Here is a 24,774-nt window from a genome sequence, read left to right as displayed (position 1 = left end):
AAAAGGCTAATTATGTTAATATTTTTTTAAAAATAGAAGTCATAATTGCAAATTAATGATTAACCCTTCTCTAATTGATAGTCAAAACTATTAATTTAAAATGGTTTAATTATAAATTTTAATTCTCATTATTTAAAAATTTTAAAAAATATTAACTTTTTCACCTTATTAATATTTATATTATTAAAAGTTAAATATTAATTTAAAAAATATAAATTAATAATTATTTTTTTTTAAAATTTAACTCTTAATTTTTTTTATTTTTTCACTTAAACACACCTTTAAGTAAGGAACACTATCACTGTATGAAGAAGTGTTGTTATTGGAGGAGAGAAAAGTGGGTATGTTGTCATCTTATAGAAGGAAGTAGATTGAAAACATGCATTGCCTGTGAAAAGACTCTTAATTGACATATTTTAATGAAATGGCAAAACTACTGAGTAATGATGCCACCCTCCTCCCTAGCTATTCTATTGATTGGCTATATGTCCCAAGCTAGTCAACATTTTCTATTTTATCCTTAATTTATTTTATATGTGGGTTCATAAATAATTAATAATATGCCTCACATTTTATGAGAGCAATTTATTACTATTGGAGAATAATCAAGAAAGCAGAAGAAGAAGAAGAAGAAGAATAGGAAAGGTGTAAATCAAAACAAAGTTGATGCAATTAATTTCTTCAATTTCCTTAGACAGAAAGATAAGTTTGCAGACTAATGTTCCAATTGTCATCTAATCAGTCGTAATGTCTTTAATAATTGCTTTGAAGGTTTAACTGAAACCAATCAAAACCAGACTTTTGCAAGCACATTATTGGTTTCAACTTGCAGTTTCTTCTTCAATATATAAATAATAATCACATCAATAATAATAATAATAATATATTATGAAAATCAATCCACATAACAACGGAAATTACATTGATAATTTATGAGATAAAAAAATTGATATTTAAATTACCAATAAATTTTATAATTCGTTAATAAATTACTAATGGATGTGAAATCTGTCAGTAATTTATGAGATAAAAAAAATTAATATTTATATTACTAACTTAACTCTATTGATAATTTGTAAATAAAAAAAATAATGTTTAAATTATTAATGGATTTTAAAAATTGTTGACAGATTATAAGATAACAAAATTTTAATGTTTAAATTACCAACTAATTTCAAAAATCGTTGGTAGTAAATTTTAAAGAGGAAAATTCAAACTTTATTTTTTAAAATCTTTTTTTTTTTAATTATCAATTGATTTTGAAATATATTGGTAAATTTCAGAGAGGAAAATCTTGTATATTTTTTTCTAAAAGCCCTTTTTTTTTCAATTACAAATGAATTTCCAACATATTTCAAAGTCATTGATAATTATTTAAAGGAAAAATGCATGTTTTTTTTTTTTTTGGAATGTGATTAACTAAGTTCATCTAAGTATTCTTTTTCATTATAGAGGTTTAGAGATGCTTTTTATATTTACCTTTTCTTCTCTTTTTCCTTTTTATATGAACCTTATGCAACATATAATTAAGAAACCATGCAAATTATTAAAAAGGAGAAAAAAAAAAATACACTGGCCCCCATAAGCTGGTTGTGTTGCAGACTCTTTTTGATTCTTAGTTGATGGGGGCTAATTAAAACCAATGAAAAGAACCATATTAAAACTCTTTCATAATTATGAATAATGACATTTAAAAAATACAAAAAAATAATTTATTGTTTTAAAATTTATTATTACTTAATTTAATGGAAGTAAAAAATGCTTTAAATTTTTAATTTATTTTACTAATAAAAAATTGACTTTCTAATTTTCTTTATTAATTAAAAAATTATGAAGAATTTACTTTGCGGTGTAGTTGCAAATAAATTAATAATAGAATGTTAAATTTACTAATTGAAGGGGCTAATTTATAATTTTAGATTATATTTTATATTTTTGTAATTATAAATATATTAAAAAATATTTTTTTTCCCTGAGGGCATGGACACCTTTTGCCCACTTTATGCTCCGCCCTTTGTTGATGCTTACCTTACAACGACACACCCACAGGCATACACAGGGACATGAAAGGCTCATCCAACCAAAGTTGTAAAAGCCCTTTTAGGTTGCATTATTGTTGGAATTTTTTTTTAAATATATTAATATAGAGTATTAAAAAATAAAATAAATTAAATTAAATAAATTTTAATTACTAAAATAATTTTTTTAAATAACTTTTTTAATAATATTTAAAATAATATTTTTTTTTGAAAAAATAGTTTTACCTTATCAGTTATCACGGCGTGGGCAGGCGTCACAATATTTAATTTCCTTCTTTGGGGACCACTTCTACTTTTTTTTTTTTTTTTTTAATGCTATACATAGTTAGGCTGAAAACAAGAAAAACTTTGTCGAAAGTTTTGCTATTTCCAATGCCTTTATTTTTCCTAGTCACATATGAGACAAAATATTATGAGATTGTAAGTAGGAAAATATGGCTGGACATAGTAGAAATAAAAGTCCTCTACCTCTAGTATTCTTCTCCATTTATACCCTCCTATCCTTCCTTATCTATGAAGCGCTCAAATTTGAAGAGAAGAAACGGAGAAGATGATGAAGAAAAAGGTTTCAAAGGCCTTCTCTCTCTCTCTCTCTCTCTCTCTCTCTCTCATGTATGTGTATATATATAATTATTTGTTTGTATGTAAACCCCTTACAAATGATCTTCTTCTCGTGCACCATTAGTAGTTGAAGCTGCCAGCATGATCTGAGCTTTCCTTAATTATCCTATTTGTATCGATCCAGAGGAGAGACTAGATCATGTGGCTGCTTCACCTGTTGATGGTAGCATGAAAAACCCTAATCAGGTTAAACCCTAATTTCCTGCCTCGATCCATTTTTGACAACTCGCTTTATCATGGAAAAACACACTAGATGAGGTATGCCATATATTTATCAATTCACATCTAATTGATTTTTTCATTGATATGGGTATTCCCCTTTGTGTTTTATTTCTGATTTCTCTCATAATCTGCTTTTTTTTTTTAAATAATATCTGGTTGTTGTGTTCTTCTTTTCTATGTCAAGGTTTGTGGAGAATCTTATTAGCAGGTATGTGATGTTGCTAAGGTCTTGAGTGACAGAATTGCTGTCTTTTAATTTGGTTGGTTCTTTTGAGATCTATCCTCTTGCCTTGAAGATAGTGCTTTAATATTTTCTTTCATGTGCTGTTCTTGTCAATTTACTTTGTTTATGCATTCTTTTTTACTCATGTCTTGTTGTTTATTCATAACCCATGATTTTGAATTTTCTTTATATCTTTTTTAAATTAATTAGGTTTTAATCCTTAGTGATAGATCATCTTGAAACAGAAAATGCTATTTAGAATACAGAAAATTAAATTAATTATTGTCTTCTTCTTCCTCCTCCTCTTTCTCTCTACCACCCAAATTAAAGATGATAAGTTTCATTAGAATTGGTGGTTAATTAGTTGTCAAATTGAGATTGATTTCCTACTAAGACAATAGGGATGGAATAGTAATTTTTTTTCCCATTTAGAGGTCGCATTTGTAATAATCATGAAAATGAAAAATATGCATGAAATACTAAAACAGTGAACCAACAAAATATGCTGAGTTGAAAAATTCGAGAAATGAATAGAGCTTAATTAGATCTAATAGGAAATTAATGACTTTTCTTTTAGTTTTCATGTTCATTACAGTTGAGGAAAATTAAAGCATACAAATGAGATCATATTTTCTCAGAGAAAATCCATTTTCAGTGAATTTTCCTATTGCATGAAACAAATGCATAGAACCCATATCTATTTTCTCATTGCAGATCCAAATCAAACATCGTTTAGGGGATTTTGAAGCCTACAAGAATTTAGCCTGTAGAGAAACAAAGCTAGTATGCCATACCAGAACTTTATCACTACTATTTTCAGAAGTGGTTTGTGAGGACCATTTTATTTCCACGATACTCAATGAATGTAAAAACCAATTTGTGGGGACCATCTCATCCCAATTCAACTAACAATGCCTAAATAAATCCTAATTTAATTGTGATCAGTTATGTACCTTTCATTAGCACTTTATGTTCTTAATAAGCTCTTCATTTCAATAAACATTATATTCCATTTCTTAAAAATTGGAAACAACTGGGTCCAAGGCATGTCAAGATTATATTTGTTTAGTTCCATATTTGAATTACATATATACATAAATAGGATAAAGATTTATGCTCATTGACACCCACTGCAACTCTTCTCTTAATTATAAGAGAAGTTCTTGTGAGGACCATTAGGGTGTCTGCAATTCTAAGGCACAACAGCTACCTGGTCCTGGCTGACTGGCTCTATCCTTTTAATTTTCTCATCAAGCACTAGCCTAAAATGCAAACCTGGTATGTATATATATATATATATATATATATATTGAATGTGGTACCTCCTTGTGAAAAAGACCTAACAAAACATATATGCATACATTATCTTTTGAATAAATTTGGCTTATTCGTGAAAATCAATAATTTCATTTCTTTCTTTTGTTTTCCTTGGACACACGTCCTATATATGCAATAATTGATCTCCAAAGCTTGTAGCTTTTGACTACAAGTATAAATTTCTCAGAAGTTGCAGTCAATATTTAACACCATGAATCTCATATACAGCCACCTAATGTGCAAGATTAACTCCTCTAAGGAATATTTGAATCTTTGATCTGCTTGTGTTGTTTGTGTTGAATAATACTTGTGAGTTGCACTATGTTTTATGGTATCATGGCTTACATACGCAGATCTATTTCTCGCTTGAAAGTATTAAATATATAATCTATGGATAAATTAGTTTTTTTGTCATTAATTTGGTTGTTATCAATGTTTCATTTCCGTTTGTTTGCAAGCTTGAGTTAGCTAGACTCCATGAAACCTTCACAAGATTCCTGAAGCCGGCCACCTATAGGAAACGTCAGCTGATTGAGTTGGGCTATGTCTTTTTATGGGATTTTCTTTTTTTGTCACGATCTTTCAAGTGGGGTTTGTTACGTGCCATCAATATTTAATGGGGCTTTTCAGACGATGAAGTGTCAAGTGAAGTAACCCTAGAAGGCGTTTCTTGACTTTTTTTGGGGTGGCTAAGCTTATATCAATCACTTATCATCGTTTGATAGATATTGGGGCTGCCATGGGACTTTTTGAGTGGTCTCGGATCATGGATATTTGAAGCAAGAAGAAGTATAAGCTTTATTAGCATAATATTTTTTGTACTGATCTTGAGAGTGATATCAAATTTCAATGACTTCACGAGAAATTTTATAATAATTTAATTCAATTAATTTATTTTTAGTGAAATCTCATATTTAAAAATAAAAGAATTTAAATCTTTTTAATTTAAAAAATTTTTTATATTGATTTTTTTTATAAAGGATTATATTGGTAAATCTTTTGTTCCGAATTAAATTGATTTAATTTTATTTCATTTTTTAATTTAATTAATTCAGTTAAGAAAAAACTAATCAAATCGGCCAAAATTGATTTCTTATCTGTAATACATCGTCGTTTCGGTTAGTGATACGTAAGCCCTTCTTTGTCTCCATGCTCTCCCGTTTGCTGCCCTAAGCACTCCTTTCTCCCTTCTCATTTTTCTTCTCCTTCCTCCTTTCTCAGCTCTCAGTTTCCTTCCTCCCCACTGCAGCCGCTTCTTTCTTTCCTTCTCATTCCTTAATTCTCAGTTTCTTAGCCTCTACGCCTCAGCCTCGATGTCGCTTCAGCCTGTGCCTTTGCCTCAACTTTAGTCGTGTTGTGTCGCATTCTCTAGAAATGGCTAGCCTAACCCTCCCTTGAGTCCCTTCCTCCTCTCGCCGATAAGTTTTTCTTTGCCCATTTTACAAGTATCCGATTTTATGATTCTCGACGATCATCGGAGCAAAACTAAGCACCGATGAATTTGATTTAGACTTTGAGAGTTTTTTCGTGGCTCTAATTTTTATTCTTTTGTTCTTATTTAACTTTGAGCTTTACTGTTATTGGATGATTCATTAAAATATTATGTCCATTGGTTACAAAATGAAAAATTGAAGGTTCAATGTGCCAAAAATAGAAGACCAAGAGTGTGGTACGTTGAAATAAAAATGCTAGAAATGGAAGCTTTAGTATGGGCCACACTCTGAACAAGCCTTAGTACGACCCCATTTTAAGTAGTTCCTAAAATCAACCCAAAGCATAAATGTAAAAAGGCCCTAACAAATCAACACTCTGCATTCCTTATGTTGGTTGCTGGGCCTTGGAATTCTCTCCATTTGGATTCTGGAAAATAGAATTAGAGGTGATTCTCCATCTGTGTTGGTTTTATAAAACCATTTCCACTATCATCACAATACTCAATAATATCCATAAGCTTAGAAAAAAAATTAAAAAAAAATTCCCTAAACAGATAAACAAGTCAAAGCTCCATGTCAGTCGTGGGTCCCCACTCCCACTCCACAGGCTTCCATTCAATATTTCAAAAGGGAAAGCAGGGGAGGTGGGACATTTTATGGTTGTAAGGTTTCAGACAAGAAGGTACATTCTGTGTCTTAAAACTTTTTCTTGTACCGCTTAGACGCTTATAAATTAATGACTTCCCCACCCCTCCCACCCCCCTCTTCCTTAATTGGGTTTTATTATTCTTGCTTCTCTGTTGGGAAAACAGGGCATTGGGAGCCATCCCAGTTGAGCATTATAATATTGGTGCTTGGTTTTGCAGAGTAATTGAGAATTTCATCCTTATCAGCTATTAGTATCAGGAGAACACAATGAATCTAAAGATAATCAGGGAAGGGGATTTCATTACTTGGAGAACACAATGTATCAGGAGAACACATGTTTACTTCTGCAGAAACTACAAGACAGTAACACAATGTCTTTGTGTAGAGAAACTACAAGACAATTACTTGATAAAAAGCACAGAAATTTTTCCTAGGAGACAGTAAAGAAAATCAGAAGGTAAATAATGATGCCCTGTCTATGTGACCAATTCTCCTCAGTCTTCAAATAATGATGAAAAACAAGGAAGAGGCATAATCAATTAAAATATATTAATTAGTGCTTAGGAGATGCCAGCGCTGAATGTAAATAATGATGTCGTGTCATTGAATGGAACTACACTAACTTTGTTTAATTATGTAGAATTTGATGCCATATACAATGGCGGATTTAGAGAAAAAAAAAAAAGAAAATCCAAGTTTAATGGAAGTTATTTGAACAGGATTAAAGGAATTGTGTTCCACGCTTGACTTGGTGCATGAGAAAGGAGAAATGTGTTTCTATTAATTGATAATTATTTTTTTCTCTTTGAAAAAGAGAGTTTTCAGAGAAAAATTATAAATTATACTGTTATCTTGATTTGAATGATTTAATTATAATAAAAAAAGTTATATTTTTAAATACTTTATTTAAATTTTAATATTATACGAATATACTTCGAATAATTTTCTTAGAGAGATCAAGTAAGTCAATCAGTTTCAAAAAATCAATTTATAATTAAATTTATATTTTCTAAATAATTGAGTAAAAGAAATAAATGTGAAGTAATTTATTGAAAATTAATTAATTCGTGATGTGTAATTTACGGGCTTTATTTGTTTTTTTTTGAATTAAATTAATTATTATTTAATTTATTTAATGTTAATTGACTAAAAAAATCTTATTTCAATTTATTTAAAAAATTAATAATTTCGAAACTAAAATTTCAAAATAAACTCTAATCATGTTCTAATAAAAAAAGTAAAATTAAATTATTAAAAATAATACTTGGATACTTTGATAAAATAAGTATATTAATAATATAGGGTTATTTGTATTTTTAATATATTCTTAGAGAAATTTATATATAAATTAAATATAAAACATTAATTTTATAAGAAAATATTTGCAAAAATCAAATATTAAAATTTTTTAAAGAAATATCACTCCCCCATCATTTGATTTTTCAGAAAATAAATATGTTTAAAGCATATAAAACAAATAAGGCCCAAATGGTGTGACAATGTGGATTATGGTACGGTTTTAACTTTTTAATTTATAATTTATTCAATCTAAGTTGTCATTGTATACCAAAATCGATATGATAACGATTAATTAAATATTTATAAAAAATTAATTAAAAAATATATAATAAATTTATAAATTTATATATAAATATTTAATTTAATAATTATTAAATCTATTTTTATATAAATTTTAATCTTTTATTGCTGCACTTTCAATTTAAATAGGTAGTAGTAGGGTTGTGAAATATCTAATGTTTTACTCTCCTTTTAAATACTTTTAGATATATATTTTCTTGTAAAAATTTTAATTTTAGCATAAATGAGCATTTTAAATAAAATATTATAACAAGAAAAAAAATTAAATAATAATATTTTATGAGCATAATTTTTATTTATTTTGTTGGAAAAAGTTACTATCAACAGTTTTTACTGCTGACTATAACATTTTTTATAATTTCAAATTTACCTCTCAAAGTCATTTTGTGGGGTAAATAATAATAATAATAATAATAATAATAATAATAATAATAATAATAATAATAATAATAATAATAATAATAATCCATGAAAAATTACTTATGTGTTAAATTAGGTGATTCATCTATATTTATTATTTCAAAAATAATCCAATAATTAGATTAAAATTAAATTTTATTTGTCAAGCATGTTTAATGTAGTCTCAAATTAAGTTTTTGATCAATTTAAAATATATATATATATATATATATATATATAATTTTATAATTTATTGTTAATCAGTTCATATTAACCCAAATTCACTCAAAATACATCAAATTAATTTTCCATAATAATAATTATTTTTCATAAAAAAATTAAGGTCACAATTTGATACTGTAGAAGAAATTTACTATTAGTTGGACTAATTAAAAATAATTAGAATTATTTAAAAAAATAATAATTAAAATTAATCCAAAATATAGAATTTATCCATTGGAAAATTGGATATGGAAATGAAGAAACCGCAGGTTCTGTTATTGTCTCCGTGCTCAGCGAAACCCTAGGCTATTACGCTGTACAGAGATTGCTGTTAGGTCTTTGTCAGCAGCTCGTCTGGGTCTCCACTACATTGCTGAGAGGCTCCAGTGTCTTCACTTCACGGAGGTGGGGTATTCAATTTCCCAATTTCTCGTAGAAAGGTAAACCCATTCCTCTGCTATGTCTGATGTACTATTTTAACTTTTTTTTGAAGTGCTCGTGGAAGTCATGGCTTGGTCTTCGAAAGCACTAGAAGCCATTGAAAGACTGCAGCTTTAGATTATCTTTTGTACTTGATGTCTGGGTTTTATTCTATGCTTATAAGAGAAATCCAAGTTCTTATTTTTCCTATATAGTTGTTAATTAGTTCCAATGCAAGAGGATTACAGGAATTAATTTTTAACACATGTATTTTGTCACTCAGTTTTGCGCTGAAAAGGACCCCGTTAGCCATGGTTATTTATGCAATATTTCGTTTTACACATATATTAATTTTAAATTGGGTTATGTTTTCTTGAGTGGAATAATTTTATTGAGCAATTTTCCATGATTCAGTGGTCATTAAAATTATTGAGTTTCTCCTAGAAGATAGTAAAGAACATGTGAATGGAACATTTCAAATGCCAAGTAATAAGGATTGGAACATTTTAAATATTGAGGAATAAAGATTTAATATAGGGCAAGTAACTAGAAATCCCCAAAGATTCTCATAACATATACATTGCTGTTTCAAAATTAACAATTTTAGTCATTATGCTACTATTAGTGAAAAACTTAAGATTTCGGGGAATTCCAGTGTTTTCTAATATAATAATCCAGAAACTGAAGTGTAAGGGCTAATTAAGAAGTTAGAGACTAAAGTATATTGAGCCATTAACAAACTTTAGGGATTAAAATAATTAATTTATCAATCTGTAAAAATGAAAATGTATATTCCACCGTACCTTTGGAGGGTTTTAGAAATTTTCCAATTAATATAAACATATAGATGGATAAATGTGTTTTGAGTGCTTTTCTTTTATGCAGTCAATAAAAAAATAGTGACCCAGTGCATGAAGCATCCCACACTTGTCGGCTCTAGGGAGGGTTGATGTATGCAGCTTTACCCCTATTCAAGGACAATAAAAAAGGTTAAAAATAACTTCTCTAGCTCCAACTTCCAAATTAGCTTCTAGAGTATTAAAGTCAAACACAATGAGGCACAAGGGAAATCTAAAGAACGGAAGTGTTATGAAGATGTCCTATTTTTCTAATAAGGCTATAATGTCATCACCTGAAGCATGTGTTGTCACAATAAATATTAACATGGTGTTTAATTTCTTCTCTATTTTCCATTTTATTTTCACTGTATTTTGTTTTCTTCTCGCATTTAGTTTATCACTTTCTATTTTCCTTGCTTTATGATCTACATAGTTTAGAAGTCGGCTTCCATCCAGTGTAAGCGTAAGTCAACTTCATTTCTCCTGGAGGGTTGTAATTGAAAAAGTGTCAAAATGATAAGACATGTAGATACACAGGGAAGAAACATAGTTGTTAACTCAATCTTCTTTCCTATTTCATCATTTAAGGCTTTTCCAGTTGGTGTAATAATGTGAAATGGTGTTTTTTTGTCCTACTTTTTAAGGAATTTAAGCTCTTTTTATGGTTACATTTCTAGTACTTTCAAATTCTTCTAAGATGCAATAATCAAGAATTTAGTTTGCTTGTTTGCTACACAACTACAACTTCAGTGATGATATAAAATTTGGACATGGAATATTGTGGTGAAAGGAGCTAGTTGACCTATATTAATTCCCATTTTTGTCACCTTCAGGGATGGAGATGTGTGTACACTCCCTGCCTTATGGATTTCCCCAACCCTATTATTGGGGCAAAGGCATGGTTGAGTAGAATATGGTTCAAACTGGAAAACTTATTGAACCGGTCAATTCCAGTTTTTCAATTTGGTTTTTATAGTTAATTGGTTCATTTCAATTTTATTTAATAAATATTTTGGTTCTTTTAGTTCGGTTTAGCTTTTAAATTCCAAAAATCACAATAACCGAGGTGCTCAATTCTTCAGCCCCTTGTTTCCTTCAATCCTTCCCTCTTTCATGAATTCTTCCTTTCCTCCTCCTTCCTCGCTTTCATTTTCTTAGTCTTCTTCTATCGCTTAGTCTTCTTCTATCGCTCTCTTTCACTTTGATTTATTGATCTTCTTATTCTTCTTGTTACTGAGAGAGAGAAATTGAGCTTTCTTGTTCTTTTGAGGGAAATGTTTGAGAATGGTAATGGCAAGTAAAATTCAAGCCAGAAGATAGACTATGTGTTCAAGGTTGTGTTGGTTGGGGATTCCTCGATTGAAAAATTGCAAATACTTTGTGCTGGTTGGGAATTCCTTGATTGAGAAATTGCAAATACTTACTCAATTTTCCAAGAACGCTCCTGGCGAAGAATGGTTTTCCTCTATGCATAAGAAAATTATTTCTAAATTAACTTGTGGGATTTTGTTATTATTTGGAAAATCTACTGCCTTTGATTTGGAAATTTGATTGCTATATGTGCCGAAAGCAAATTTATGAATTATAATGATGTCTTTTTGTTCATATATGATTTTTAACCTATATGTTCTTTTTGATTTACAACTTTTCTTTTAATGGATAATTTTGAATCTTGGAAAGAAATTGAACAATGGTTTTCATGGGTTGTTTGCAATTTAGGATTCTTTTTCTCTTTAGTTTTTGAATTGATTTCTAGAGAATTGAGATTAAGATTTGGGAGAAAAGGGGAAAATATTTATTCTGCTCCTAATTTTTTTAATTAGTTGTTCATTTTATATAGGAATTATTAATTTATTATTAATTTGATTATTTTACTATTAATTTATTATTAATTTGATTATTAATTTAATATATATATATATATATATATATGTAATTTTGGCATTAAGATTATACCTAATTGAGCTAATTCCTCTCAAAAAAAAATTATCGAACTATACCAAACCTAGCAGAATTAATTCGGTTTGATCTGATTCAGTTCCTTTTGAAAATCAATTTCATTCAATTTTATATTTTGAAGGTTTCAGTCTATTCAATTTGATCAGTTTGGTTTGATTTTGAACCGAATTGACTGATTGCAAACCCTAGGCAAAGGTAGTTATGGGAATGAGATGGTTTGGGGAGCCATTCCTTGTCCCCGACCCTGATAATAGTGAAAAGTATACAATTCATGTATATGTATATAGTTTCATATGTGTTTGCTCAAAGAGCTCCAACATATTTTAATGCTGCTTCAAAAACTTACAGGTCCTTCATCCTTGCTTTGTTTCTGGTGTCTTTTTTAGCAATTTCATGGGAATCGAATAATGCTGTTTAGATATCTATCATAAGATTTGTCTGAGATATTCATGCTTTAGTGAAAGTGAAACTACTTGGTTTAATAGCACGACCCAATAGGGGGCGACCTTTTGAAGTGATTTCAAAAAGAAATAAGGCAGGCATTATAGGTTGCAACATTAGTTCTCATGGCAGCATTAACTTGTCAGTTGTGATTATGGCTCTGGCCAATGAAAGACAGAAAAGAGGGAAATTGTTAAAAGAAAAAAAATATATGAGATATCCTGGTTTGAGGACAGCTGTCTTGGTTAGTGTAAATGTAACACTCCTATTTGCATAGCCTGGTATATTTCACTGTTTCAGTGACCGGTGTCGGTCCGGACAATTAAGAGGATTAGAACCACACTTAAGACAACTAGATAAACAATAAACACAAATAATTATTAATTGTCAATTAGTTAAGTATAAATAAAAAAAATAGAACATAAGAAGTTAAACGAGCCGAGAGTCACAGCGATGGGTGACCTTCTCGGGAACGACTGCGAAGTCAATTTAAACTCAAATTTTGAACCGTAAAATGTGACACTGCGGTCCTTAGGACCCTTACGAACACAGTGGAAAAGAGAAAATCACGAAAAAGAATTGTTAAGTCAGTCAAATAATTAGGTCACGGAGCCGGAAGAAATATTAAATTATTTGCAAACCGGGTTGAACCGGCGATGGGTAATTTGGTCAATTGACCCCGAAAGCTGACTCCTGACCTAACTGTCAAATAAAATCGGAGAACAGAAAATTTCAAAGTCGGGAATTAAATTAAATAACTAATAGAAAAATAAATAGAAAAAAAGAAAAGAAAAAGAAAAGTTAAAAAGGTAGTGACATCATCATGGTGACATCACATATGAAGTCATAAATAATTTTTATTTACTTAATAATTTGACTAAGTCAATTAAAGGATAAATATCCAAAATAAAGAGACAAAAATTATTTTTGCTTCTTCTTCTTCTTGCTAGCCGAAATCCCTCTCTCTCCCTCCTCCATGTTTGTCCACCATTGATGAGTTATTCAAGCTTGAATAACTTGAATCCTTCCCATAAATTTAAACCTTGAACCCTAGAAAACTTCTAAATTACCATAGAAAGGAAGAATAGAGGAAAGAAAAAGGGAGAAATTGGAACAAAGAGTGAAGATCAAAGACTTCACCTAAGGTTAGTATGCTAACTTTCAATTTTCTACTTTAAATGCATGTTTAGTTACTTAAATGAACTTAGAAACTAATGAAATGAAATAAAAATATGTGCGGAGGATCAAACTGAAATTTCGGCCAGCATGATGGGGAGTGTGATTTGCATGGTTTGATGGATTTGAATGAGTATATGAACCTCAATTAGTTGAGTGATTATAGTTAAAAGCATTGAATTAGTTAAATGCAACAATTAGTGTGAATTAGAGTTTTGGACATTAGGGTTTAGAGAAAAAAATGTGAGAAACTTGTAAATGATGTCTTGGACCTAGTTTAAGGAGAGAAATGGTCAATTGTGACCTAATGAGGTATGTTAGGAGTGTTTGAATCAAAAGCAAATTCGGATTGAGTATGCAGAATGACCAAGTTACATTTGAAGGACCAAAAATGAAAATTTACAAGTCCAATTGGTATGAGACCAATTGGGAATGAAAATAGACACTAAATGACACAATTTTCATTTAGGAAGCATGCCCAAAAAGTGACCAAACCTAGTGAACAAATTGACCAAACTTGAAAAATCTCAGTCTGCCCTGTACAAAATGACCAAATGAACTGTTCATTTGGTCATAACTTGAGCTAGGCAAGTCAAAATGACCTGAAATTTTAACAGTGGACAGTTTAGATATAGACCTAAAACTTTCATGAAGAATACAAACCCAAATTATGTTATTAACCAAGTCATTTGGCCACCCAAAGTTGGTGACCTAAAACTGCCAGAACCAAAATTTACCCAGAAATCTGGGTTGAGTCCAATCCAGCAGCCATGGTTCAAATGGCTATAACTTGAGCTACAAAACTCCAATTGGAGTGATTCAAAAAGGAGAATAAACTTAAGACAATAGGGAACATTTTCTATGAAGGAAGTTTTGCCAAATTCTAACAGAAAAGTGACCAATGGAACAGTGCAACCTTAGTCTCCAAAACTGAAAATTATCAAATTTGCTTAAAAGACTTAGAATTTGAATAAACAACCAAAACCAACAAATTTAGTGACCAAAATGTGGTATGTGGGTGAAGTTTGAATTCCCATACCTATTAAGTTTTAAAAAGTTAACAAATTGACTTGAATAGTGTAGTGAATAGTAACCCCGAAACACAAAATTTCAAGAACGTCGAGTTTAGCACGTTAGAGCTAGGTAAAAGTGAAGTTAAATTTATTTTTGGATTTATGTTAAGTTATGGCACTAAAACACTATAAAATTGTGTGTTTCAGTTGAAAAGAACACCGGGAAAGAACCCGAGGAATCAAGTCAAGGCCAAGAGGCGACTCGCTTGAGGTTTGTGTACAACATCACTATGCTTTAAAATTCATTGATAAAGTGAATGAAATATGTATTTTACTTTTGCTTTGAATTGTTGAAAGTTTATTTGTGACATTATTTATGATGTTTTGATTTAAACTGTGAAAGTTATTGTGTATATTTGAAATAACAATGTTTAGCAAATTGTTAAGATAAGTTTTGAAACCACAGTGTCATGACCATATATTTGAACACCTCACTAGCATGACTAGTGGGGGTAATCAGTTTCGAATTTTGATTTCTTCTCTGGAGAAGTGTTGAGGTGTGCCAGTAGAAGAGGATTTGAATGGATATCCATATATTTGAGCTAGTTAGCCTTGTGATATGACTTCTCCTTAGCCTCGGGCTATTGAGATTATATTTGTTTCGAATGGCATGATATAACTGTGGGTTTTATGAAATGTGATTTGATACTTCAAAATAAAATTGTTTGGGATTAAAATCTCATAATTCATGTTTTGTATCTAATTCTCATATTCAGTCCAATTTTTGAATAAATGTAATTTAAATTCTGCATAAAGATTATTTTAGTATGTTGTGTACCACTGAGTCCTAGTACTCAGCGATAGCTGTTATTGCTGTCACAGATATAGAGACTAGAGGAGCAGCAGAGTGAGCTGCTGAGGATTATCGAGCGACTCATCCTGAAGTTATATCGGGTATATTTTATACCCTGATTGTAGAAATTTATTTTGATATATGTAATGTACATAAATGTATGGACATGTAAATATTGAATTCTGGAATTTGAGAAATGTTACTGTTGAATTTTGAGATTTGAGATTGATTGTAAAATTGAAGTAGTTGTTGAGAAAAATTATTGGAAGTGTTTTTTTTCAGGTATTTGAAGAATTGTTTTCTCAAAATACAGATAAAATTCTGTCAAAATTTTTATAAAATTTGCGGAAAAATAAAATGGGCCAAAAATTTTTAATTAGTTTTCTACTTTAATTAAATGTTTTAAACACCTATTAGAAAATGCTCACCACTTATCCAAAATAAGAAAATTATTTTAAAATCCCTTGTAGGGTACTTAATGAGTTATCGGTAGGTGAAGTTCGGTAGTTCATTAGGTATTCTACGGGATCATGTTATGCTTTACAGAGGGGTAAAGTGTGACAGTAAATTTTTCATGCAATCAATGCAGTTCCTATTGGAAATTCCCATAGTTTGATTTATTAGAAAGACAGGGAAAATGAAAAGGAAAAGACAAGAAACCCCTTAATGACTTTATCTTGCAACCTTGGTAATGAATTTTTTTTTTTCTCTGTTCTTCTTTCGTTGTCTTCATTATCCAGAAATTGAAGCAACAAAAGATGAAAGCAAAATAAGCACAGAAAATGGAAATATTGAGAAGTTTCTCTTTCATAACCTAAACATATAATAACTAGTACATGGCTTCAACAGTCACAAATTTAAATCCAGATGTTCTACAGAGAAAGTGCTAACAGCACTGACAGCTAAGAACGCTAAAACACTATACTTTGACCCAAAAGGTAAATGTGTGCACTTATTCTAATCAGTGCCTTTGTTTTCAGGTTCCAGAAGCTTCTTTGCCAGAAACTGGAATGCATTTCACAGCACAACCAATTGGCCAAGAAATAGCTGCAATGCCAATGCAAGCTCCCCATTGCCCCCAACTCAGTCTCTCAGTACTAGCAAACCTCTTCAGAAGCTCTACCATCATCACTTGAAGAACTATGGTAATTCCAATGATTGCTAGGAACAACTTGTTCTTATGTATGCCATTGAATATGTTCCTCTTCTCCAGCTTCCTTGCATTGAATTCATTAAATACTTGGCAGAGGACAAAAGTGTTGAAGATGAGGGTATTCTTGACCTTTTCATCAACACCAAAGATGGACTTCCCCTTAAATTGTAGAATCAGTAAGATCACAACCTGGTACGAAGCCTGAGCAATAAGGTTTCTCCACATGATTTTGGTTATAAGTGGCTCAGATCTACCTGCAGGTGACTTTGTCATGAGCTCATCGGTGGGCTGCTCAGTGGCCAATGCTAGTGCCCCCATGGTGTCCATAATGAGGTTCACCCACAATAGCTGGACTGCAGTTAGGGGGACTTTACCAGAAGAGATGGCGGCAACAAAGTTGATGACAAGGGCAGCAATATTAACGGTGAGCTGGAATTGAATGAACTTCTGAATGTTGTTGTAGACACACCTCCCCCACCTCAAAACTGTCACCACAGAGGTGAAATTATCATCCAAGATGATTATGTCTGAGCTTTCTTTTGCCACCTCTGTACCTTGAATCCCCATGGAAAGCCCAATGTCTGCTTCCTTAAGAGCAGGGGCATCATTCGTGCCATCACCGGTGACTGCTACTACATGACCTTTCTCTTTCAAGCATTGTACCATCAGAAGCTTATCAAATGGGGATGATCTTGCCATTACTCTGATATCATCTATCCTTGCGATTCTCTCTTCAGGTGAGTAATTTCTGAATTCAACACCTTCTACCACTGCTTTGTTGTCCATGTCATCTTGAGGATTAAGAATTCCACATTCAATGGCTATAGCTCTTGCTGTGTGTGGATTGTCACCAGTGATCATTTTAACGCTCACTTTTGCTTTCTTGCATGATTCTACAGCTGTTCTAACCCCTGTTCTACTTGGATCCTTCAATCCCACAAGCCCCAACAAGGTCAATCCAGTTTCTTCAAGTTTCCGAGAGACTTGCTTGTTTTCTTCTATGACTTTTTTGTGGGCAAAGGCAATGCATCTAAGGCTTTTGGCTGCCATATTATGAATTATTGCCCCAAACTGCATCCTTTCCTCCTCATTCATTTCTATTAGTTCCCCACTTTTGACATAATAAGTTGAACACATTGCTAATATCATCTCAGCAGCTCCCTTCCAATGTGTATGAATAGCTTTCTCATTGCTTTTCCTCATCATTACCCCACTTCTCTTTTTCTCTGAGTTGAATGTTTCTACATACATTATTTCACACTTATGCTTTGTGTCATTGATATTCATTCCCAAATCTAGGACAGCCCAAGAGAGTATTGCCTTCTCGGTTGGACTACCGGATATCTCAGGGGTTGACATAGAATGTGGTTTGTTAACAGTGGCTGCTGTATTTAAAGCAATACCTTCTTCTAGTAACAAAGAGAACTCTGGTTCTATTTCCGTTGAAACACTATGCTCAGTTAGCTCTTTTCCAAGCCAAAACTCTGAAACTTGCATCTGGTTCATAGTGAGAGTGCCTGTCTTGTCGGTGCAGATTGTTGTGGCTGAACCCATTGTTTCACATGCTGAGAGTTTGCGCACCAATGCATTGTCTGCCATCATTTGCTTCATAGAGTAAGCAAGAGTTAGGGTTACGGCCAGGGGTAGACCTTCTGGAATTGCTACCACTACAATAGTCACTGCTGCTGCAATAATATCAACGACTGAATTCAGCACATCGTTGACATTTGTCTGTCTTGCATAATATTCTCTACGTCCATGATCATCTCTAGTGTTTCCTGTGAAGTAGCGGATTGTCAAAACAGCAAGAACCAGAATGGCCACTGCCAATCCAACTTTTCCAATATAAGCTGTTAGTTTGTTGAGTCGCGCTTGCAATGGGGTCTGCTCATCCAAATTGCGGCTTATAGAACTCATCATCTCACCCCAAGCTGTATTCATTCCAACGGATGTAACAAGCATGAAACCAAAGCCATCAGTCACCTTGGTACCAGAGAGCAAGAATGGATTTGTGGCGCCGTTTACCTCAACGTGGTCGCTTTCACCAGTCATGCTAGATTCATCTACCTTCAAAGAATAACCCTCCGAGAACAACCCATCAGCTGGTATTTGATCCCCTATCTTCAGAGACACCAGATCGCCCACCACAACATCAAAAATAGATATATTCTGTTGCCTCCCATCTCTTACTACTTGCACCCTTATGTCACTGCTTTCATCAGAAAGTTTAAGAAATTGCCTGGATTGCTTGAAGTTGCTCACTGCTGAGATGACCACGACAAGAAAGATAGCGACAATAATGCTTCCTCCATCATACCAGCCATCTTTTGGGCCATGCTGTTTAATGCCGAAGGCCAGAGACAGAATAGCACAGACCATAAGAATGATAATGGTTGTGTCCTTGAGCGCTTCAAGGACGAAGCTGAGAAAGCTTTTTGCAGGTCGCTTCTTGTACTTATTTGCACCAAAAACATCTCTCCTATGTGCAAGATCAGCTTCACTACCACTGATACCTTCCTTCATATCACTCTGAAGAATCACAGCAACCTGCATAACTCCTCCTAGTTGGTTCAGGGAGTGGTGGTTCTTCTCTTTTAGCATCCGAGAGAGTGTATTCTGATCAATATTGATCAGAAACAGATTGTCCCTGCCAGGGGCATCATCATCGACGTGGATGGCAACATAGGAAAGTGAACGCAAGAGCTTGGTATGCTCGCACAAAACTTTCTTGGGCAAGGAAAGAAGCAACCTCGTAAAATAAATGACTGTGAAAGCCATCCGCAACCTACGTTTGGCTGGTAGGAGATGTTCAGGATCAAGAATAGGTGCCTGGCAATGTTTTCGATCTCTCAAAGGCATATTGACGAAGGAAATTAAAACAATAAAGACACTGGAAAACAATAGAGATATTGGAAAAACAATGAATATGTGTGGAACAGGGTACGGTATGTATTTATATATGCAGATTACAGAGGGATTCTTATAGAGGAAATAGGCGACTTTCAATGTAGCTTCCTCTATGTTGAGGTACCTCACGCAGTACTTTCCTTCTGCTAATTACTGATTTTACAAATTATGAGATCTCACGAATCACGGGGTTTGTTCATTATCGGGTTACCGGAAAAGATGGTGCGCTAGAATGCAGACACTCTCATATTTACTTGGAATCCCAACCTGCTTAATGGAATTAATGCCATTCTTGCTTGGAACTTTAATTCTTCTTTACCGTGTAGACCATGCTAAGGAAGGAGATGAGGATGCGAAGAAGTTACATGAAAGTCAGAAAGATATCTGAAGTCTCCAAGTGGTGTACCTATTACTTATAAAGAAGTAGTTGTTCCTCGAATTTAATTATGAGAGTGGGATTCATTGCATTGTGAGTGAGGGTGCACATTAGGAGCATTCAATAATTCACCGTCCTGCTTCAATATAATTAGGTGGTTCATTTTTTCAAACTTTTATCTTAAATCCAACTCATTCGTTGCAGCATTTAATATAATTAGGATCTATTTGGTAAACTGAAATGAAAATGTATTTAAATTTGATATTAGAATTAGTGTTCGAGATTTTGCACTTAAAACGCACCCTTGATATTAAATAATAGAATTCCAAACTTCAAGGGTGAATAAGAAATCAAAACTTGTCTTTTATATCCATTGGACAAAGTTTTCCTAGTCTATAAAAAAAATAATTAAAAATTAAAATTAAATTTATTGAGGAGAACAGTGACGAATGCAGAAAGTTTAGTTAGATGATTCAATTAAAAATATGTATTACTTAAAAAATAAATATATAAATAAAATAAAATATTTACAATAGTAGATAAAATTATTTTTGAAAAATACAATAAATCATTATAATTAAATCACAATAATCTTTTCTCAGTTTTCATTTTCTAAAGACATTGTCAATTTTTAACCAAGAAACTTTACATCGTGACCTCCAGTCCATGTCCATCGTAAGTTCAATGAAAGTTATTTGAACAGAATTAAAGGGTCGGACTCCGCGCTTCACTTGGTGCATGAGTAACTTCAAAGGCATTATGATTTATGGGCGTGTTTCTTGAGGAAGAAGTGCGTTTCAGAATTTGATAATTTATTTATTTTTTTTAAAATAATAAACAAGAGAGCTTTTATTAAATAGAAGAAAACTATAAATATGAAATATATTCATACCAGCTATTACAGTTTTGTATAAATAAAAAAAATAAATATATTTTTGAACCTGTAGATATTGTAACATATATATATATATATATATATATATATATATATATATATATATATATATATTTATATAAGTAACTAAAAATCATTTATTAATTTATCACACTTATAATTATATTATTTTATTTCTATAAAACTCATTATTAAAAGTCATAGTAAAATTTTAAGAGTAAATAAACTTTTAAATACATAAGTTATATATATATATATATTATCTCAAATGATATTTTACTATAATATTAAGAATCTGATATGGTAATCATTATAGAATAGTTAAAATATATTTTAGTAATAAAAATATTAAAATTTAATTTTTAATAATATTTAAAATAATTTTTTTATTTAAATTTCAATATCAAACGAAGAATACTTTGAATCACTATAATTGAGAAAAAGGAAAGAAAATGTGAAGCTTATTTTCTTTTAAGATGATTTGAAATCTGTATGCATAAAATAAGCTATTTTTCGACAAAATCACTCTCATGATTGGACCTCAAAGCTTAATTATTCATGACGTGTAATGTAAGGCCTTCATTTGATTATTTTTCTTTTTGAATAATTATTATTTGATATTATTCAATATTAATTGACTGAAAAAAAAAAAAATCATATTTCAATGGAATAGACTCTAAAACGAAATTGAAAGGTAAGTATGTAACCGTTAAAAAAAAAAAGAATATTAATAATATTTTTTATAGAAATTTATATATAAATTAAATAAAAATAAACGCATTAATTTTCTAAGGTCACAATTTAATATTGTAAAAGAAAATTTTGCTGTTATTTGGACTAAATAAAAATAAATAATTAGAACTAATCTTACTTAAATTATAAATTTATATATTAAATTAGCTCAAAAAATTTTGAAGAAAATTGTACGTGTGTAAGGAGTTTAAGAGGGAAATTTAGCATTCGATGTGGAAATGAAGAAACCACAGGTTCTGTCATTGTCTCAGTGCCAAGCGAAACCCTAGATTATTACACCGTACAGAGATTGCAGTTAGGGCTTTACCCGCTGTTCTTCTGGGTCCCTTCTCCATGTTGTTGAGAGGTTCCAATGTCTTCAATTCACGGAGGTGGGGCATTCAATTTCCCAATTTCTCGTAGAAAGGTAACCTATTTCTCTTCTATGTCTGATGTACTATTTTAACTTTTTCTTTGAAGTGCCCGTGGAACTCATGGCTTGGTCTTCGAAAGCACTTCAATTTTGTACTAGAAATCTGAGTTCTCATTTTTGCTATATAGTTGTTAATTAGTTCCAATGCAAGAGGATTACAGGAATTAATTTTTAATACATGTACTTTGTCACTCAGTTTTGTGCTGAAAAGGACCTGTCCACCATGGTTATTTATGCAATATTTCGTTTTACACATCTGTTAATTTTAAATTGGGTTATGTTTTCTTGAGTGGAATAATTTTATCAGGCAATGATTGATAAGGAATTATTAGGTGTACCGGGAGTTTATACTCCTCTCACAAAACACATAAGACCTACCTTCTAAAATTAAGTAAAGAACTGTTTATCTTTCTGTAGGGAGCACTATTATTTTTTAATGTACTGGTGTATTTTATAATCTTCCATGATTCAGTGGTCATTAAAATTAATGAGTTTCTACTAGAAGATAGTGAAGAAAATGTGAATGGAACATTTTGAATGCCAAGGAATAAGGATTGGAACATTTTGAATATCAAGGAATAAAGATTAACATAGGTTAACTAGAAATCCCTAAAGATTTCTCATAATATAATAATCATTGTGCTACTATTAGTGAAAAATTTAAGATTTTGGGGAATTCCAGTGTTTCCTAATATAATAATCCAAAGACTGAATTGTAACTATATTTTAAAATCTCAAGGGCTAGTTGAGACATAAGAGACCAAAGTATATTGAGCCATTAACAAACTTTAGATCAAAGTAATTAATTTTGAATCTGTATAAAATGAAAGTGTATATTCCGCCAAACCTATGGAGTGTTTTAGAAATTTGCCAATCAATGTGAACATATATGTGGATAAATGTGTTTTGAGTGCTTTTCTTTTCTGCTGCCAATAAGGACTAAAAGAAAAAAGGTTTAGAATAAGTAATCTTTAGCTTTTAGAGTATTAAAAACAAACACAATGGCGCACAAGGAAAGTCTAAAGAGAAGTGTTATGAAGATGTCTTATTTTTCTAATAAGGCTATAATGCCTTTTCTTGTCATCACTTGAAGCATGCGTTGTCGCAATAAATATTAACATGGAGGGAAATAATATCAAAAGATTTATAGTTTTTGATATTGATACGGAATTGGTCTCAAACAGAATTGACTTTCTGTTTTCCTTCCTTTTATAAAGTTGGCTTCCGTCCAATGTAAGTTATGTCAACTTCATTTTTCATGAAGGATTGTAATTGAGAAAGTTTTGAAGTGATAAACCATGTAGATAAACAAGGGACAAAACATAGTTGTTGAGTGTTGACTCTATCTCTTTTCCTATTTCATCAGGTAGGACATTTCCTGTTAGTGTAATAATGTGAAATGGTGGTTTTGTGTCCTAATTTTTAAATCATTTAAGCTGCATGTCTCTTTTCTCTGTATGTCTCTGATCATTAATGCAGCCATTCTAATTCTTTTTACGATTAAGTTTTAGTATTTTCAAATTCTTCTAAGATGCAATAACTACGAATTCAGTTGCTTGTTTGGTTTGTGACTAAGACTTAAATTCAATGATGAGATAAAATTTTGACATGGTATATCGTGGTTAAAGGAGCTAGATGACCTTTATTAATTCCCATTTTTCCACCCTCAGGGATGGGGATGGGGTGTATACTCCTTGCCTTGTGGATTGCCCAACCCTATTATGGTGGCAAAGGTAGGGGTGAGTAGAATACTCTTCAAACCATAAAAATTGACTGCAACAATCAATTTCAGTTTTTCGGTTTGGTTGTTAATTAGTTCAATTTGGTTTTATTTTATATATATCTTGGTTATTTTAGTTTGATCCGGTTTTCAAATTCAAAAAAATCACAATAACCAAACCGAACTGATATAATATATATAGCCCGACAAAAGACCCAGCCGCTCAACTCCTCGACCCCTTATTTCCTCCACTTTGCCTTCTTTCTTCAATTCTTCCTTTCCTCCTCTTTCCCTCACTTTCCTTTTCTTTGTCTTCTTCTGTCGCTCTCTCTTTCACTTCGATTCATGGATCTCATTGTTCTTCTTGTTATTGAGAGAGAGAAATTGAGCTTTCTAGTTCTTTTGAGGGAGATATTTGAGACTGGTAATGGCGAGTGGAGGAGGGTACAAATATTCAAGCCATGATAGACTACGTGTTCAAGGTTGTGCTGCTCAGTGATTCCGCAATGGAGAAATTGCAAATACTTACTCAATTTGCTAGGAATGCCACTAGCCAAGAATGTTACACTATGCATAAGAAAACTGTTTCTGAATTCACTTGTGGGATTTTGTTATTATTTGGAAAATCTATTGTCTTTGATTTGGAAATTTGATTGCTATGTGTGGAAGGCAAATTTACGAACTATAATGATGTCTTTTCATTCATATATGATTTGTGGGCTATCTGTTCTTTTTTATATATGATTTTTTTTTTAATTCCCAATGGATAATGTTGGAACTTGGAAAGAAATTGAGCAATGGTTTCCATGGTTTGTTTGCAGTCGAGGATTTTGTTTCATTTTAGTTTTGAATTGATTGAGAGTGTTCGTTCTGCTCCTAATTGAGCTGATTTCCCTCAAAACCAAATTATAAAATCGAACCAAATCTATCCAAATGAATTCGGTTTGATTCCTTGTGAAAATTGGTTTTGTTTGGTTTTTTATTCTAAAGGTTTTGGTCTATATGGTTTCATCAATTTGGTTCAGTTCTGAGCCAAATTGACTGGTTGCACACTCTTAGGGGAAGGTAGGAATGCGAATTAGGAGGGGTGGGGAGACATTCCTTGTCCCCACATCCCAATAATGGTGAAAAGTA

General features: G+C 31.6%; 1 protein-coding gene and 1 long non-coding RNA gene across 2 annotated transcripts; one reads left to right on the top strand and one right to left on the bottom strand.

Annotated features, from left to right (window-relative positions):
- Positions 1-2,502: 2,502 nt before the first annotated feature.
- On the top strand, positions 2,503-5,322 carry LOC110662573 (uncharacterized). Its single transcript, XR_009147745.1, has 2 exons — positions 2,503-2,604; positions 2,725-5,322. It is a non-coding gene; the product is annotated as an uncharacterized LOC110662573 (long non-coding RNA).
- A 10,928-nt stretch (positions 5,323-16,250) lies between these two features.
- On the bottom strand, positions 16,251-19,436 carry LOC110662629 (putative calcium-transporting ATPase 13, plasma membrane-type). The gene has a single exon (XM_058143406.1). It carries the CDS (start codon positions 19,434-19,436, stop codon positions 16,401-16,403), a length of 3,036 nt encoding a protein of 1,011 aa, XP_057999389.1. The 3' UTR covers positions 16,251-16,400.
- Between the last annotated feature and the right edge of the window lie 5,338 nt (positions 19,437-24,774).

The sequence above is a fragment of the Hevea brasiliensis genome, chromosome 3, assembly GCF_030052815.1.
Source record: "Hevea brasiliensis isolate MT/VB/25A 57/8 chromosome 3, ASM3005281v1, whole genome shotgun sequence".
Lineage (NCBI taxonomy): Eukaryota > Viridiplantae > Streptophyta > Magnoliopsida > Malpighiales > Euphorbiaceae > Hevea > Hevea brasiliensis.
Note: the sequence above shows the minus strand (reverse complement) of the source record. Positions and strands in the feature narration are given on the sequence as shown.